Source organism: Puma concolor, chromosome C1 (assembly GCF_028749965.1).
Source record: "Puma concolor isolate L17-30 chromosome C1, mPumCon1.1.hap2, whole genome shotgun sequence".
NCBI lineage: Eukaryota > Metazoa > Chordata > Mammalia > Carnivora > Felidae > Puma > Puma concolor.
The window spans coordinates 211754206-211770811 of NC_141674.1; the positions used below are offsets into that span (position 1 = coordinate 211754206).

A 16606-nucleotide genomic window follows, 5' to 3' on the forward strand; every position below is an offset into this window, starting at 1 on the left:
GTTCTTTACATGTGAATTTGTAGTGAAGGACTCCATTGTCGTAAAATACATTATCATGAAGTTTTTCCCATCAAACTACTATAAACTTATTTTTTCCATAAATATACGGATAATTCAAATCACTAACATGTTTTTAATGTTGGCCAGCATAGCCACATTATCTCGAATTTTTGTGGACTGGGTAGGCATTATTTCCCCAATGACACATGAAGAAATTACCACAGAGGTTAAGATATGTGCCCAAGCCACACTTGATCTTTTGTTCAGCATGCCATACTTTCTTCCTGTGAAAACTAGTCACCCAATAAATAAAGAACCTACCAAATCAATATTCACTAACATTTACACTTAATTCCATATCATTGATTTTTTTTTTAGAATAGCTTCCCTTTCAATAGACCGGCATTGAGTTGGGCTATAATTGAAGCTTAGACAATAGTAAATGCTTATAAATATTCATCAATTGAATAAGAAAGTTTCAGTGGGTTGGTCATCTTTAAGCCAGTTTTAAAGCCTATGGAAGCAGAAACTATTTTTTATATTCCTTGGGATATGTTTATAAGCCCCTTATAATTACATTTGCTCCCCCTGAACCAAAAAAAAAAAAAGCTTCAAAATGCACACCAGTCTTATGATCACAAACTTTCTTAAGGTCCTAAGGGAGAATTCAGTGTTTCGACACCAGTCCCAGGGCCCCCAGGACCTCCAGGGCTCCCTGGCCGTGCTGGCCCCCAAGGTCCGCCTGGTGAGTATCCCCTTTGTCATGTCTGGTGCACGACATCAAATGGCATCCTGATTGTCCTAGAAAAATATTGTCCCCTTTGTAAGGAAAAGATATATTTATTGGCTCTAAAAGAATGCAGAGGCCAGAGTCTGGTCAGATAACAAGCCAATAGGCAGGGGACTTGTTGTTCTTTGAGATTAGCCAAATTATTCCCCACTGGTACTTCTGATTAAAAAAAAAAAAAAAAGGACTTGATATAATTACTTAAAAGGAACCCAAGAGCAGAACAGTCTTCATGGGTTTTTGGTGGGGGAATAAGTGACGTTTGCCAGTGGCTAATCACGATAGTCCCCATTTCTTCTTCATTTGAAAATGTAACTGCTTTGCCAATTTGATCTAAAACTTAATTTTGTATGCATGGAGGGAGACGTATGTAGTCCAAGATAGTTAGAATATTTCTTTTTAGGAATTAAGCTCTATCTTAAACATTATCTGTAGCTCCTAACTGAGCTACACTGGATAAGAATGGAGAGGAAGAGCATACAGTTGGGGTTATATTAAAATTATTTCTTAATTTCCAGAAAGGCCTAGGATGACACAGAAACTTAGACTTTTTGTCTCAAGGCAAGATGAAGGGACGTACCTTATGTGGATGTGTGTGTGTTTTTAAGGTATCCCTGGATCCATAGGAAAATGTCGTTATCCGGGTCTTCCTGGGCCTGATGGTGAACCAGGGATTCCAGGAATTGGCTTCCCTGGGCCCCCAGGACCTAAGGGTAGGTTTACAAATTTTAAAACATAGGGATCATTGTGGATGTTTAGAAAATAAATGCAAGGGTGCCTGGGTTGCTCAGTCAGTTAAGCCTCCGACTCTTGATTTCAGTTCAGGTATTGATCTCACGGTTTGTGAGTTTGAGCCCTGTGTCCGGCTCTGTGCTGATGGTGCAGAGTCTGCTTGAGATTCTCTGTCTCTCCTTCCCTCTCTCTCTCTCTCTCTCTCCCCTGCATGCTCCCTCTTTCTCTCAAAATAAATAAACTTAAAAAAAAAAGAAAATATAAATACATATCATGAATAAAATGGAAAAGATCCATAATGTGGTGTTTAAAATAATGTTTTTCATCCATCTTAAATGAGAAAAAAAAATCTTACTATGATGTTAGGCAAAGAGGCAGAATTCATACTATACATCTCATCTCAACTAAAAATTTTAAAATATGTAGAAAACATCTGGAAAGCAATTTATAAAAATGGTAAAAGTGATTCTTCTTGAGTGTGGAACTGTGAGAATTTTTTTTCTTTACTTCTTAATAAATGTCTGTACTTTCTTTACATTTATGCATGTTTTCACTTTATACATTTCTTTTATAATTAAAAAAAATAACTATTAAATCACAAGTAACTGGTTGTCCTATACACTCCCATATAAATTACAGAAATTATTTTCCTTTGGGAACAAATGCTGTTTCCCATCAAAGGGAAAACACTCCAAAGAAATCCAGATACAGAGAAGACAGTCACCTAATAAATACATCAGAGTTTTGCCCAGGATGGCATATGAGCTCTCATGGTCCCTGGATTGTAGCATAGATTTTCAGATTTTATAATCACTTTATGTTTGTTTCAATATTATTTAAAGTGTCAACATATAATCCATTTTTGGTTCTTGTTCTCTTTGAGATGTCATCAGTGTCTGGAGTGCATTAGTTCTGCCCAAATGTGGAAATATTGATCTCAGTTTATGAATATTTGAAATGGAAGATGTAATAGTTTCAAGGATGTCCTAGACTCTAATTTCTTGGATGTCTTCCCAATGATCTTTGAAGTAACGCAGCCTGGCCCATATTTTGCCTAGTTCTTTTTGGACCCTGCATTGAGAAATTGCATCCTAGCTTGTAACCCCATGGATTTACCCTCTGGAAGGAGACTCAACCATGGGGACAAGAAATAGCCTAAGAAAATCCTTTAAAGTACAGATTCAAAATTCAAAATTGAACCTAATAATGCATGAACTAATGGGAAATTAAAAATTGGTCATATTAGGGGCACAAAAGAACGCTCTGACCACAGCCTTGCCCCACCAGGGTTTCCTCTTCTGAACCACAGAACAGAGAAAATGATCTGTGTGACTCCTTCCTCAGTTCTCCTATTATAAATATATAAGAAAAAAGTTAATTCATTACATTCATGGCATTAGGAAGTAATTCTCTTGAGCCACCCATGTTGAGGCAGGCTACCCAGGGCACTGAAAAGCCTTTCTATCTTGATCTGGGTCATGCTTCAAGGATTTCTACACCTGCAAAAATTCATTTGGCTGTACGCTTTATGTAAAATACAACTTGAAAAGATAAAGTCTGCCAAATTGGCAACCAGGACCAGTGGTTTAAAGAACTGCCAAATCAAAATTGTAGCCATCCTAAACAACAAAATGGAGAAAGTCATTTTTTAAATTGAGGATCTGATTTGAAACAGAATTTTTTTAACTGCTAATTTAGCAGTTGACTTTTTCTTTTTCTTTTTCTTTTTCTTTTTTAAGTTTATTTATTTATTTATTTCGAGACAGTGTGACTGGGGGAGGGGTAGAGGAAAGGTAGAAAGAGAGAATATCCCAAGCAGGCTCCACACTGTCAGCACAAAGCCCGATGCAGGGCTTGAATTCATGAACTGTGAGACCATGACCCAAGCCAAAATCAAGTAACAGACTGAGCCACCCGGGGCCCCCCAGCAGTTGACTTTTTCATCATTCAAACTTTCATAAAAACATTTCTAGCAACTTGCCCCATAAAAACATCAGATAAAATCAGATAAAACAGAGACACTGCTCAGAATCTTTTCCTAAGCCTAATCCTACAACCTTTATTATTTTTTCTCTGTAGGAGACCAAGGTTTTCCAGGAGCAAAAGGATCACCAGGTTGTCCAGGAGAAATGGGAAAGCCTGGGTCACCTGGAGAACCAGGTCTCCCCGGAGCCAAGGTTCTTCAAGAATTAAAACTCAGACTGATGGTGGTGGGGGGCAAGGGGGCATGATGAGGGAGGTGGGCAATTACAATCAGCCAGGTAGGATGCTCTGGGTGTAGAAATTATCTATATATTTGTAGATGGTAAAGGAATTAAATACTTTTTAATGTTCTTCTGAACCATCCCTCCCTTTTAGAAAGGAAAATAGAAGGGATTAGAAGATAAGTTTGCCTCTCTATTTCTTCCTTAATCTTCAGAAGCATTCAGAGTATTTAAAATGGAAGGACTCTAAGAGGAAGTGTGGATAACTAGGAGAAAAGCGATCAAAAGGAGAGACATCTAGACTGTTTCCAGACAATTTCACCCTTCTAAAAGAGTTATATAGCCTCAAGAATACTTAAGCATAATTGAATAGAAAACTCAGCAACTAGAGTTGAAATAGGAAAGTTGACAGCATGGTGGTGACTGTGCAGAATGGATTTTTTTTTCTTTTTTTAATGTTTATTTATTTATTTTGAGAAAGAGAGCGTGCATGAACATGAATTGGGGGGGGGCAGAGAGAGAGGGGGGACAGAGAATCCAAAGGAGGCTCTGCACGGACAGCCCAATGTGAGGCTCGAACTCACGAACCGTGAGATCATAACCTGAGCTGAAGTTGGACGCTCAACTGACTGAGCCAGCCAGGTGCCCCAGAACAGATTATTTTCCATGTAATAGCCCTAAAGACCACTTGGTAGTCAAGAAGGATTTGGAAGCATTATATAGTAAAACTAACACGACTTCTGTGGAACAGGGAGAGCCGGGACTAGCCTTGCCTGGAGAACCAGGAACGCCAGGTTTTCCGGGAGAAAGAGGCAATTCTGGGAAAAATGGAGAAATTGGACTCCCTGGACATCCAGGTCTCCCTGGAATTCCAGGAACCAGAGGGCTTGATGGACCACAAGGTACAGTGGCGCGTGTGATTATTTTTCTCCGCTGCGATCTCTGTTAAAAGGCAGCAAATTGAAAGTGCACTAGGATGAAGAGTTCTTCTCAAACTTCTAGTTCAACAGATAGAATCTGCGGGTCCTAATTATTTTTCCATTCAACATCACTGCCCTACCTTTATTTTTTTCTTTCCTTCCTCCTTCCTTCCTTCTGTCCTTTATAGTGAGTTTCCTCTGTAAAAAAGGCATATCCACGGTATTAAATATAGGTTCAATTTGGGGGGAAAAGTTACAAGAGAATGATTGTACTAGGACCTTGGATTTTGGCATCTGAATATATTCTGGGACTCTGTTTTATAGGGGATCCAGGGAAGGCTGGACCACCTGGAGAAAAAGGACCCCCAGGAAGGTGCATGGAGGGTCCCAGGGGAGCCCAAGGACTTCCAGGATTAAATGGATTGGAAGGTCAACAAGGTAAGAGGAGGGCCTTGAAGCTAGTCATTAGGCAGATAGGTGACTTGAGACTCCGGCTCTGCACTTTGCTGCTTAACATGGAAACTGTCCAGCAACAAGTGCTGACCACTGTTCAGCGGGGAATGTTATTTTAGCCATCTAAACCTTGTCGTGGATTTGTTGCAGTGAGTACCATCTATAGAATAAGAGACCTCAGGTTAGTATAGTAAAATTGGTTTGTGCCTTGTACACATGACTGAGTATATATACATATTGAGGATATATACACATATATGTATATTTACATGTATATTTATGTGCATATAAACTCAGAAAAAAAGTTTTATCATTACCTTCATTAGTATATAAAGTGGTAAATTTTGATACGTAGTTAATTGCTTCCCAAGCAACATAAAATAAGCTTATGAAATAAATCTAAATTATGCAGGCTAGATGGCCCAGATTGTGTGAAACTTATTCTATTTTGTTGGCTCTTCTCAGTCAGATCTGTGAACTGAGAAAAATCGTTTAGAGCTCAGCTAATGCCTATGAGCTATCATCCTGCTTTTATGTTCACAATCCAATGTTGGGCTAAGAGATTAATGGTTGTCGTAGTGCTGCTGTTGTTTCCAGAAGTATCTGGTGGCTCGCCTCCACGTGGGTGGCTCTGTACGTATTATTCTGCAGGTTAAAGACTGAGCTACAGTCATAAAGTGCAGTCCCAGGATATGTCTGCAGGACTAGAAAATAGATCTAAACTCTACACTTTTATTACTGCATGAATCACTGAAACAGAATGTTAAAGGTAGAAGTGATCTTAGAAATTTTACAGAAGGGGATGAAATCAGCCAATCAATCAGATGAGTGTGTGGTTTGCCCATAATCACACAGCTAAATATTTATAGTCATAAAAAATATTTCTGGAGTTGGTAGGGAAAGCAGTTGTGCGTTCATTTGTTCATTCATTCATTCATTCATTCATACCTAGGCAGAAGAGGTGAAACGGGGCCAAAGGGAGACCCAGGTATTCCAGGCTTGGATAGGTCAGGCTTTCCTGGAGAACCCGGACCACCAGGGAAGCCAGGTCATCGAGGTGAGGTGGGACCACCTGGTCAAAAAGGATATCCAGGAAATCCAGGATTTTTAGGACCACCAGGTATCCTTTTTTATGCCTTTATTTTTCTTCTGTCTTCTTCCTTTTAAGGTGGCTGTAAAAATTGGACATAGACCTAGGCTTTTGACTCTACACTTCTCTTTGAGTTAGTATAAGTGTTTCCTACTGAATTATTTGTAAGGGGTCAGGGTTGGTGGTGGGATGGTCACATTTCACAATTACCCAGAGTATGACAACTTTGGCTGTGCACTCCTTTCTATATGCCACTGCTAAAATACATTTGATAGTATTTTCTTGAGAATTTTTGCATCTATATGTATAATGGATATTAGTCATTTTCTTTTCTTGTGATATCTTTGTCTGGTTTGGGTATCTGGGTAACACTGGCCTCCTAGAACAAGATGGAAAGTATTCCCTCCTTTTGTATTTTCTGGAAGAGTTAGTGAAGAATTGCTATTCCTTAAACCTTTGGTTGAATTCACCAGTGAAGTCATCTGAGTCTGGGCTTTCTTTTGTGGGAAGTTTTTACATTACCAAATCAATTCCTTGTTATAGGTCTACTCAGATTTTCTATTTCTTCTTGAGTCAGTTTCAGTAATCTGTGCCTCAGTAGGAATTTGTGCGAATGCCCCCAAGTTACCTGATTTGCTGACATAGAGTTGTTTCTAGTATTCCCTTATCATTCTTTTTATTTCATCACTGTTTTTATAGTTTGTATGTTTGGGAAGAATATTCTAATAGTCACAGCATAAGGACCTCATTCATCTCATTCCTCCAGAGAAGAACCCAGAAAAACAACTTAATCTACAAATCATTCTTTCATTTATATTATTAAGCTTCTCCCACATGCCAGCACTAGAAACATGTCAGTGGACAAGATTCCACCTCTGACAATGGGAGAGACAATAACAAATCCATTTAAAAGCTAAATTCAGGGTGCCCAGGTGGCTCAGTTAGTTAACCATCTGACTCTTCATTTCAGCTCAGGTCATGATCCCAGCATGATAGGAATGAGTCCCACATTGGGCTCTGTGCTGAGCATGGAGCCTGATTAAGATTCTCTCTCTCTCTCTCTCTCTCTCTCCCCCCCCCAAAATAAATAAAAATAAAAATAAAAACTAAGTTCAATAGTCAACAGCTGCTGTGAGGAAAATAAAATAAGGGAACACAATAGAAAGCCACACAGGGTTTGGGAGGAGGGAGCACTCCATCACTTCACCATGTTCTACTTTCTTTTTTATTTTTTAATTTTTTTTTAATGTTTTTATTTATTTTTGAGACAGAGAGAGACCGAACATGAGCAGGGGAGGGGCAGAGAGAGGGGGAAACACAGAATCTGAAGCGGGCTCCAGGCTCTGAGCTGTCAGTACAGAGCCTGACGTGGGGCTCGAACTCACAGAGTGTGAGATCATGACCTGAGCTGAAGTCGGACGCTCAACCGACTGAGCCACCCAGGCGCCCCCCCATGTTCTACTTTCATCTGCAAATGTGATTTGCTACCCATGACCGCCGCAACCCTAATTTAATAAAGAATGTTTACTGATCAATCACCTAGATAAATATGGTTATTTTTCTGTTTACAGAAATCATTTCTTCAACTCTCTTTAGAATTATAACTTATTTTAGGGGCACGTGGTTGGCTCAGTTAGTTAGCGTGTGACTTCGTCTCAGGTCATGATCTCACGGTTTGTGAGTTCGAGCCCCCAATAGGGCTCTCTGTTGTCAGCATGGAGCCCACTCCGGACCCCTCTGTGCCCCTTTCTGTCTGGCCCTCCCCTGCTTGTGCCTCTCTCTCTCAAAAATAAATAACATTAAAAAAAGTATAACATTTCATTTCATGGAATTTTTCACTTCTGTCATTCTGCACAATCTGAGCTATCTTGTGTTAACATGTTTCCACAGGTGAAAAAGGAACGATTGGCATGATGGGCTATCCGGGACACATTGGTCCTCCGGGGCCTCCCGGAAACCCAGGAACCCCAGGACAGAGGGGTAAGTGATGGAGTATATTCCCAAGAACAGGAGGAAGGAGCAATGTTCACTTACATAACGGAAAAATAAATTACGTTTTACCCTTTGAGGGCAATATAATTCTGAGAGAACCACGTATTCGATTTTGCTATTCTTTGTATTCCTTTTTCCATTTGAATGGAGTCGAATTTTCTCCTTGCAATCTTATGCCACTGCTTTTAAATGACTGCCTGTTTTGGTTTATCTGTCTTGTTTTGTTTTGTTTTATGGTAAGCACTGTTAACTTTCGAATCCTTACAAACAAGTTCAAGAAGTAAGGAACTGACATTGTTACTCCTGTTTTTTAGGTGACTTTGGAATCCCAGGAGCAAAGGGTGAGAAAGGGCACCCAGGAGCCCAGGGTGAAGAAGGAGACAAAGGACCCCAGGGGCCTTCTGGAATATCCCACCTACTGGGGGACAAAGGAGAACCAGGCCTCAAAGGTACAGCCTTCCTTTTGTGTAGAACCAGAACATCACGCTGGTTCTGAGACTAAGAATGATCCAAGAAAATCCCTGTAGTTGACAAATGAAGACCGTGAGAACCAATACTCAACATCCTGCTCAGTCACAAAGCCAGTTGGTGGCCCAATCCTGGATTAGAACTGGGTCTTGGCATTCCTTGCACAATTACGTGTTGTCTCCTTAATGTGTGACTTTTCACTTCTTTTTAAAAACTTTTTTAATGTTTATTTTTGAGAGAGACAGACACAGAGTGGGAGTGGGAGAGGGGCAAGAGAGGAAGGGAGACACAGAATCCGAAACAGGCTCCAGGCTGTGAGCTGTCAGCACAGAGCCTGATGCCGGGCTCAAACTCACGGACCATGAGATCATGACCCGAGCCAAAGTCAGACACTTAACCAACTGAGCCACCCAGGCGCCCATGACTTTTTATTTCTAAGTTAATTCTACATTTGGGTCTGCTGTATTTAAACTGCCCCTAGTCAATTTTAAATCATAAGCCTCAAAACCACCTTTTTGCCAAGAATGGTAAAAAGTAATCTTAGATTGGCATACAAAGTTTCTTTATCACTTGCCCTTTGCGTACCTCGCCAGCCACATGACAGATAATTTTTCAACAATTATTTTTTAGGACCTATTGACTAGGTATTTTATTATGTCCTAAAGACATAGAGGTGAGCAAAGCAGAGGTAGTGCCCTGGTCATGAGGAAACTCACAGTTCAGTGGGGGAAAAGGGGGGAAGAGACATCAATGGATCTGTAGACAGTTTACGTATAGGGCCAGGCAGTAAACATCTCAGGGGTTCTGGCCCCAGATATGGTCCCTATTGCATAGTCATTTTTAGAGTTTAGTGTAAAAATGTAAAAAAAAACATTTTTAGCCCTCCAGCCATACCACACCAAACCAGATTTGGCCTGCTAACCCCCTGCAAGCCCAAAGCAGGAACATGCTAAATAATATATATTTTTAGATTGTAATAAATGACATCGATAGAAAAAAAATGTTACAAAAGAAAATAATCTAACCCCCTGCTCCTCGTCATTCCTTTGTATGTGCTATTTTCTTGCCTGGGCATCTTGTCCTGTTTCATGGTTTTTCCACCCAACTGGCGCCTCTTCAGTCTTTAACACACACACACACACACACACACACACACACACACACACACACAGTCCCCTCTTACAGAAATTCTTCCCTGTAGCATATTGTACCCAGCTCTGTTACAGAACTTATCACACTGGGTGGTAATTGTGTGTTTACCTGGCTGACTCCCCAATTAAACACTAAAAGCTTGGGAAAAGGGAACATGATTTATGTTTCCAGTGCTTGGCACAACACCTGTCTGTTAATTAGATACTCAGCGCTTATGTGACTGAATAAGGATATAGGCAGGACAACTGCCCAAGGAAGGGAATCTTGAGAAAGGGCACAAAGCCGGGCCACAGACATGTCAGAAAGTGCTTCGGATGCCATGGAAGGAGTTTGTAATTTGCCCCGCATCAAAGGTATCACAGATTAGGGGCGCCTGGGTGGCGCAGTCGGTTAAGCGTCCAACTTCAGCCAGGTCACGATCTCGCGGTCCGTGAGTTCGAGCCCCGCGTCGGGCTCTGGGCTGATGGCTCGGAGCCTGGAGCCTGTTTCCGATTCTGTGTCTCCCTCTCTCTCTGCCCCTCCCCCGCTCATGCTCTGTCTCTGTCCCCAAAATAAATAAACGTTGAAAAAAAAAATTTAAAAAAAAAATAAATAAAGATTTTAAAAAATATCTTTAGGGGCGCCTGGGTGGCGCAGTCGGTTAAGCGTCCGACTTCAGCCAGGTCACGATCTCGCGGTCCGTGAGTTCGAGCCCCGCATCGAGCTCTGGGCTGATGGCTCGGAGCCTGGAGCCTGTTTCCGATTCTGTGTCTCCCTCTCTCTCTGCCCCTCCCCCGTTCATGCTCTGTCTCTCTCTCTCCCAAAAATAAATAAACGTTGAAAAAAAAAAATTAAAATTTTAAAAAAAAAAAAAAAAAGGTATCACAGATTCAAGGACCATTTTGAGCCAGAAAGTAAAGCGATCAAAGCCATGTGTTATGGAAAGTAGGACAGTTTTGTGGGAACTTGGCAAGCATCGCAGACTGCACAGCTGGGTTCAGATCCCAGCATGATCACTCATTGATTGTGACTCTAGATTAGTCCGTTGACTTCACAGAGGCTCAGTTTGGTCGTCTCTACACCCATTCTAGAAAGGCTCAAAGACAGACTGACATTGCCTGCAGATTAAATAAGATAAATAAAGAAAATGATGTCTGTCATGTACTAATTAATAAATGGTCATTGTAATCAATGGATTTGAGAAAGGGATGCTCTGGACAAGAATCGTGTAATAAATGGTCCTCTGTTGTTACTAAAAGAAAAAAAAATTTTTAAGAAGCTATATTTAGGCCACTCATTCTTAAAATGAAGCGTAAATATCATCATTGCTAGTGTCACTGAAGAACTAACTCATGCCAAGCACGATGCTAATACTTTACGTATATTATCTCATTTAATCCTCTTTGAAAAGAGCCCACATCTGCCTGTGCTCTTTTTTTTTTTTTTTTTTTAATTTTTTTTTTTTCAACGTTTATTTATTTTTGGGACAGAGAGAGACAGAGCATGAACGGGGGAGGAGCAGAGAGAGAGGGAGACACAGAATCGGAAACAGGCTCCAGGCTCTGAGCCATCAGCCCAGAGCCCGACGCGGGGCTCGAACTCACGGACCGCGAGATCGTGACCTGGCTGAAGTCGGACGCTTAACCGACTGCGCCACCCAGGCGCCCCCTGCCTGTGCTCTTAATAAAAATGCTATGGATGTATTACAATAATGTCTCATCAATTTTAACCAGGATTGACCTAAGTCTGATAAAATTCTAACCTGTGTTTTTAATCCATGGTTTTTAACTTTAGGATTTGCAGGGAAGCCGGGTGAGAAAGGAAACAGTGGTGTTCCAGGGTTACCGGGTTTAAAAGGACTCCAAGGGCCACCTGGACCACCAGGACCACCAGGTAGAGCAGATTCTCTGATAGAAATATCAGGAGTTAAGTTTCCCTATGTCTGAACATAACAAAAATGTATTTCTTGACTTACTGGGTTGAATATGAATTTTGCTCCCATAGTGTTCCAGCAGAAATTTGCTTCACAATTAAATCAGAATGAAGCTGTTTATAGTCAGCCTATATTAACTAAAAAATATTAACTTACACAGAGTTCCATTTTTGAACATTTGTTTTTAGAGAGAGAGAGTACAAGTGGGGGTGAGGGGCAGGGGGAAAGAGAGAAAGAAAGACAGAGAGAGAGAGTACAAGTCGGGGATAGGGGCAGAGAGAGGGAGGGACAGAGAGAGAGAAAGAGAGAGAGAGAGAGAGAGAGAGAATCTCAAGCAGGCTTTATGCTCAGTGTGGAGACTGACGCAGGGCTCGATCCCACAACTCTGGGAACATGACCTGAGCCGAAATCAAGAGTCAGATGCTCAATGGACTGAGCCACCCAGGCACCCCCAACGTTCCATATTTGCACCAAAAATGTTATTTTGACATTGCTGATATGTATTATAAACTATAATTTATCACAGTATCATATATCATAGAAGAAAATCAGGTAATGATTTAGAGGTTTCCGGATTTGCCTTTCTTTTTTTTAAACGTGCTATTGAGTTTGCAAAGTAAATTTTTAAACAATCACAGTAGCCCCCTATTCTCTCTGACATCAGTTACAAAATATGTTACATGGCAGTAAAACTTCGTATTGCATTTGGAAATTTATTGCGATATGGTGGCAGGAACCCCCTCTTTTCTGCTGGCATTGGTCCTAGAATGGTTTTGATGTTTGAACTCCAGGCCTGCTGACAAGAATCTAAAGTTCTCTAATTTTACGTTTTCTGCGTACTCAGTCCCCTCCTCATCTGAAGGCAGAAAGGTAGCTACACAAGGACATAACCTAGCTGATCTGGCTGCTTAGAATTCATTTATTCATACAAGCAACAAATATTTACTGACACCTACTATGTCCAGGAACTGTGCAGGACATGTGACTATTTATTTCTTCTCCAGGCCCCAGAGGAGATCCAGGCAACATTGGGAATCCCGGGGCACCAGGACCACGTGGCGTGCCAGGAAGCATGGGGATCATGGGGGTGCCAGGTAAGGTATAAGGTCCTGTCCGTGAGCCGAAAGCCCAATTCTATTCTAGATTTTCTGTATGGTTTGTTGTTTCGGTTTCCCATTTGGTAGAAAGTTGGTGTAAAACTAGATTTACTTTTAGACAAACATACTGTGTGCAATTAGAACACAGATGAGAACTAAATAAATATTCATATTGTGTAAAGATCACCCATGGTAACTAGTCAACATATCAGTGATTCTAAAAAGCCAGAAAGGTGGTTTATACAAAAGTGAGAAGCAGAATGTTTCATTTTCCCTGACCTCTTTCCTAATTGCAGGTCCTAAAGGACACAGGGGAGCTTTGGGACTACCAGGTTTAACTGGAAGGCCAGGCCTCCCAGGTGTTCACGGTCTCCAAGGAGAGAAGGGAGAGCCGGGTTATTCAGCAGGTGCAAGGCCAGGATCACCGGGACCAAAGGTATACCGGCCACTGAAGTCGTTATGCTTTAGCGAGGGGGCTGAGTCTCTATAAGTATCAGCAAGTGTCTAGATTCAGTGTGGGCAAAAAGCATTGAAAATACAGCTGTGTTTTCAGGCGATGATTTGGGTTTTTTTAATCCCGTTTCCACAGCTCAGAATGCCTATCACACAGCTATTGGCTTATGAGTTTATCCCTCCAATTTCAATACCCAAGGAATTGCTTATCCCTGTTCCTGCCATTTAAGCGTCCTGCCTTTGCATTTTGCACCGGTTCCAGCAAATCCTGTAGCCATCCTGTCCCCGGCCCCTGTCACAGTGCCTGCATCAGCAGACATTTAATAGGAATCGTTAACTCAGTAACTAAATCACTAACTAAATGCTAGCAGAGTCGATACTCAATTCTGATCACATAGCCTGCTTATATGAGAATTCTAAAGGTGTTTGGCTGACTTTAAGGGAGATCCAGGATTTCCAGGTGACATGGGAAGGAAAGGAGAAAGAGGGGTACCTGGAGCACCTGGACATTCGGGGCCTGCTGGACCTGAGGGAGCCCCTGGAAACCCCGGAAATCCTGGTCACCCAGGTGAGCGTTGGCTTTACAACTCAGAAAGCCAGAAGCGGGACTCTCAGCATAGCCCTCACCTCCTAGAATCATCTGCGTAAATTGAAAGCTATTTAGGTGTTTGTACTATGATTGCTTTTATTCAACTTTGATCATCAAATTCTTAGACTCTGAGGAACGGGAAATCAATCAGGAGGAGCCCCGATCAGCCAGTTGGATGGACTGACATCTAAAAACCTGATCCTGTCCATAAAACTTAAGTTCTGTCTCAAAGAATTCAGCCTAGAGACACAAAATGTTAGTTCATTGGGCCGCGTGGGTGGCTTAGTAGGTTAAGTGTCCCCCTTCGGCTCAAGTCGTGATCTCGTCGTTTGTGGGTCCAAGCCCCGCGTCCTGTTCTGTGCTGACAGCTCGGAGCCTGGAGCCTGCTTCGGATTCTGTGTCTCCCTCTCTCTCTGTCCCTCCCCCACTCTCTCTCTCATAAATAAACTTGAAAGAAAATTTTTGTAAATGTTAGTTCATTGCCCAACCGCATATTCGTATTACTTTTCTAGGGCTTCCATAACACAGACTTCCTGCCACAGACAGGGCACTTAAACAGCAGAAATTTATTTTTTCACAGTCCTGGAGTCTGGAGTCTGAGCTCAGGACGTCAGCACGGATGGTTTTTTCTTCTGAGGCCTCTCTCCTGAGTTGGGCAACTTCCTGCCGTGTCTTCACATGATCTTCCTTCCCTGCGTGTCTGTGTCCTAATCAATGCCTCTTGTGAGGACACCGGTCATATTGGATCAGGCCCCACCCTAGTGACCTTGTTTTAACTTAATAGCTTTTTTTAAAGACCCAGTCTCCAAATACAGTGATCTCCGGAGGTTCTGGGGTTAAGGACTTCAACGTGAATTTGGGGGCAAGCACTGTTGTGATTTTTTTTTTTTTTTTCTGGCATGGTTTCAGGTTGAGCATTGGCTTTCTTTCTCATTTGCCTATAAATTTGAGTTTAAGTTTTTGTTTTATTTTATTAAAAACAACCACCAGGCTACTGGGTTGCAGCTTACTGAAAGATAACATTTAAACCGTCTTTTCAAATACGGAAAGGTTCAGTGGATTTGCTGTTAACTCCCAGTTAAAGTCATAAATCAGATGCTGAGTGGCCCGTGTGGCTGGTGCACAAACACGTTTGAAAGTGATTCGACACATCTCTGCTCTGCTTCTCTGGCGAAGGGCCTGAAGGCCAGTGTGAGGCACAGGTGACTATAAAAAAGGACCATTTCTGCCATTGTTGTAACCATTTACCTTGTGCTATTCTTTTTTTCCCCTTCTCTTCTCTCTTTATTTATAGGAAAGCCGGGCCCTGATGGTGATTTGGGGTTAAAAGGCATTAAAGGCTTCCCCGGTCCTCCAGGAGTAAAAGGCCCTCCAGGTTCCATTTTTGTACTATTTCCCCTTCAGGACGGAGGCATATTTTCTCCTCAGGCTGGAATCTTTGCATACCTATCTGCTGCTCCTTAGAAATTAGCTCCCAGTTACTCAGTCCCCAGACCCAAAAAAAAAAAAAAAAAAAAATGAGGTTAGGTATTGATACCTATCTAATTCAAAGATCTGCCAGCCTCCACCTTCTGAAGTGATGATCTTCATGGTAGTATAAATCTGTTCATAGTTTTCACGGTGAAGGGAGCATCACATAACTACAGTTCTGGGGGGCGGGGGGAAGGAGCACCTTTAATAGAATTCTACATATCCAGTGTTCACATCAGGCCATTGCCAGGAAGTATGCCCTCTCTTCGAATGGCATTTCTTTTCTCAGGACCTCCAGGATTTCCAGGACCTCCCGGACCAATGGGGATGAGAGGCAACCAGGGACGTGATGGAATCCCTGGCCCAGCAGGAGAAAAGGGAGAAACAGGTACACGTTGCTCATGAGCTTGGGTCCACTGGTTTCTTTTTTTTTTTTTTTTTTCTTTTTTTTTTTCTCTATTTTTTTTTTTTTTTTTTTTTTTTTTTTTTTTTTTTTTTTTTTAAATTTTTTTTCAACGTTTATTTATTTTTGGGACAGAGAGAGACAGAGCATGAACGGGGGAGGGGCAGAGAGAGAGGGAGACACAGAATCGGAAACAGGCTCCAGGTTCTGAGCCATCAGCCCAGAGCCTGACGCGGGGCTCGAACTCACGGACCGCGAGATCGTGACCTGGCTGAAGTCGGACGCTTAACCGACTGCGCCACCCAGGCGCCCCTCCACTGGTTTCATTGTGCATTGAATGGTCAGTGCCATTGTAATCCTTCACTGCTCTAGAGATACTTCTCCAATGGAATCGATGATCTTTAATGTGTTCTGGGTGTGTGGTGATTAAACTTCCTTCTGTTGCCACAGTGAAACTGACCAAGCAGAATATATGAAATTAACCACATATAAAACACTCAGGTACCAAACTCTTCTCTTTCAGGTTTGCTGGAAGCAGTTCCAGGCCCCAGAGGGAGCCCTGGAGTTCCAGGTGAGCAGTGCTTCACCCCCCCCCCCCCCGACCCTGGTGATCTAGATTTCAAGGACAGAATCTAATCAAAATCGCCTGGTATATAAAATAAACTTAACATATTGAATTAAAGAAGTCCCAGTGGTAATATAAGATGTTTACATTCTTAGTATTCAAGATGCTTAAAAATTATGACCACCATTGCAAAGCGAATGAATCAGCAACTGTGATCCAACTTTGGAATTTCTTTCCATCGAAAATCTTTAAAAAATCAGAAGACTTCCTATGTAGTCCTTGGTTGTGGCTGTTGGCATGGTTTAAATGTATCACCTCC

The 16606-nt window shown here is 41.8% G+C and overlaps 1 protein-coding gene and 1 long non-coding RNA gene across 3 annotated transcripts in view; both read left to right on the plus strand.

The window, feature by feature from the left end:
* Nucleotides 1–16606, plus strand: part of COL4A3 (collagen type IV alpha 3 chain) — a 136570-nt gene that overhangs the window by 102957 nt on the left and 17007 nt on the right. For both annotated transcript variants that reach the window (XM_086719792.1, XM_086719793.1), the window contains exons 27-41: nucleotides 653–745; nucleotides 1396–1500; nucleotides 3599–3696; nucleotides 4475–4625; nucleotides 4968–5081; nucleotides 6049–6216; nucleotides 8077–8166; nucleotides 8493–8627; nucleotides 11572–11670; nucleotides 12715–12804; nucleotides 13104–13243; nucleotides 13702–13828; nucleotides 15144–15224; nucleotides 15609–15707; nucleotides 16246–16293. In XM_086719792.1, coding sequence (XP_086575918.1) covers nucleotides 653–745; nucleotides 1396–1500; nucleotides 3599–3696; nucleotides 4475–4625; nucleotides 4968–5081; nucleotides 6049–6216; nucleotides 8077–8166; nucleotides 8493–8627; nucleotides 11572–11670; nucleotides 12715–12804; nucleotides 13104–13243; nucleotides 13702–13828; nucleotides 15144–15224; nucleotides 15609–15707; nucleotides 16246–16293 — 1638 coding nt within the window. The remainder of the gene's footprint in view (nucleotides 1–652; nucleotides 746–1395; nucleotides 1501–3598; nucleotides 3697–4474; nucleotides 4626–4967; nucleotides 5082–6048; nucleotides 6217–8076; nucleotides 8167–8492; nucleotides 8628–11571; nucleotides 11671–12714; nucleotides 12805–13103; nucleotides 13244–13701; nucleotides 13829–15143; nucleotides 15225–15608; nucleotides 15708–16245; nucleotides 16294–16606) is intronic.
* LOC147578715 (uncharacterized) lies at nucleotides 8670–11211 on the plus strand. Its single transcript, XR_015255598.1, has 2 exons — nucleotides 8670–10151; nucleotides 10657–11211. It is a non-coding gene; the product is annotated as an uncharacterized LOC147578715 (long non-coding RNA).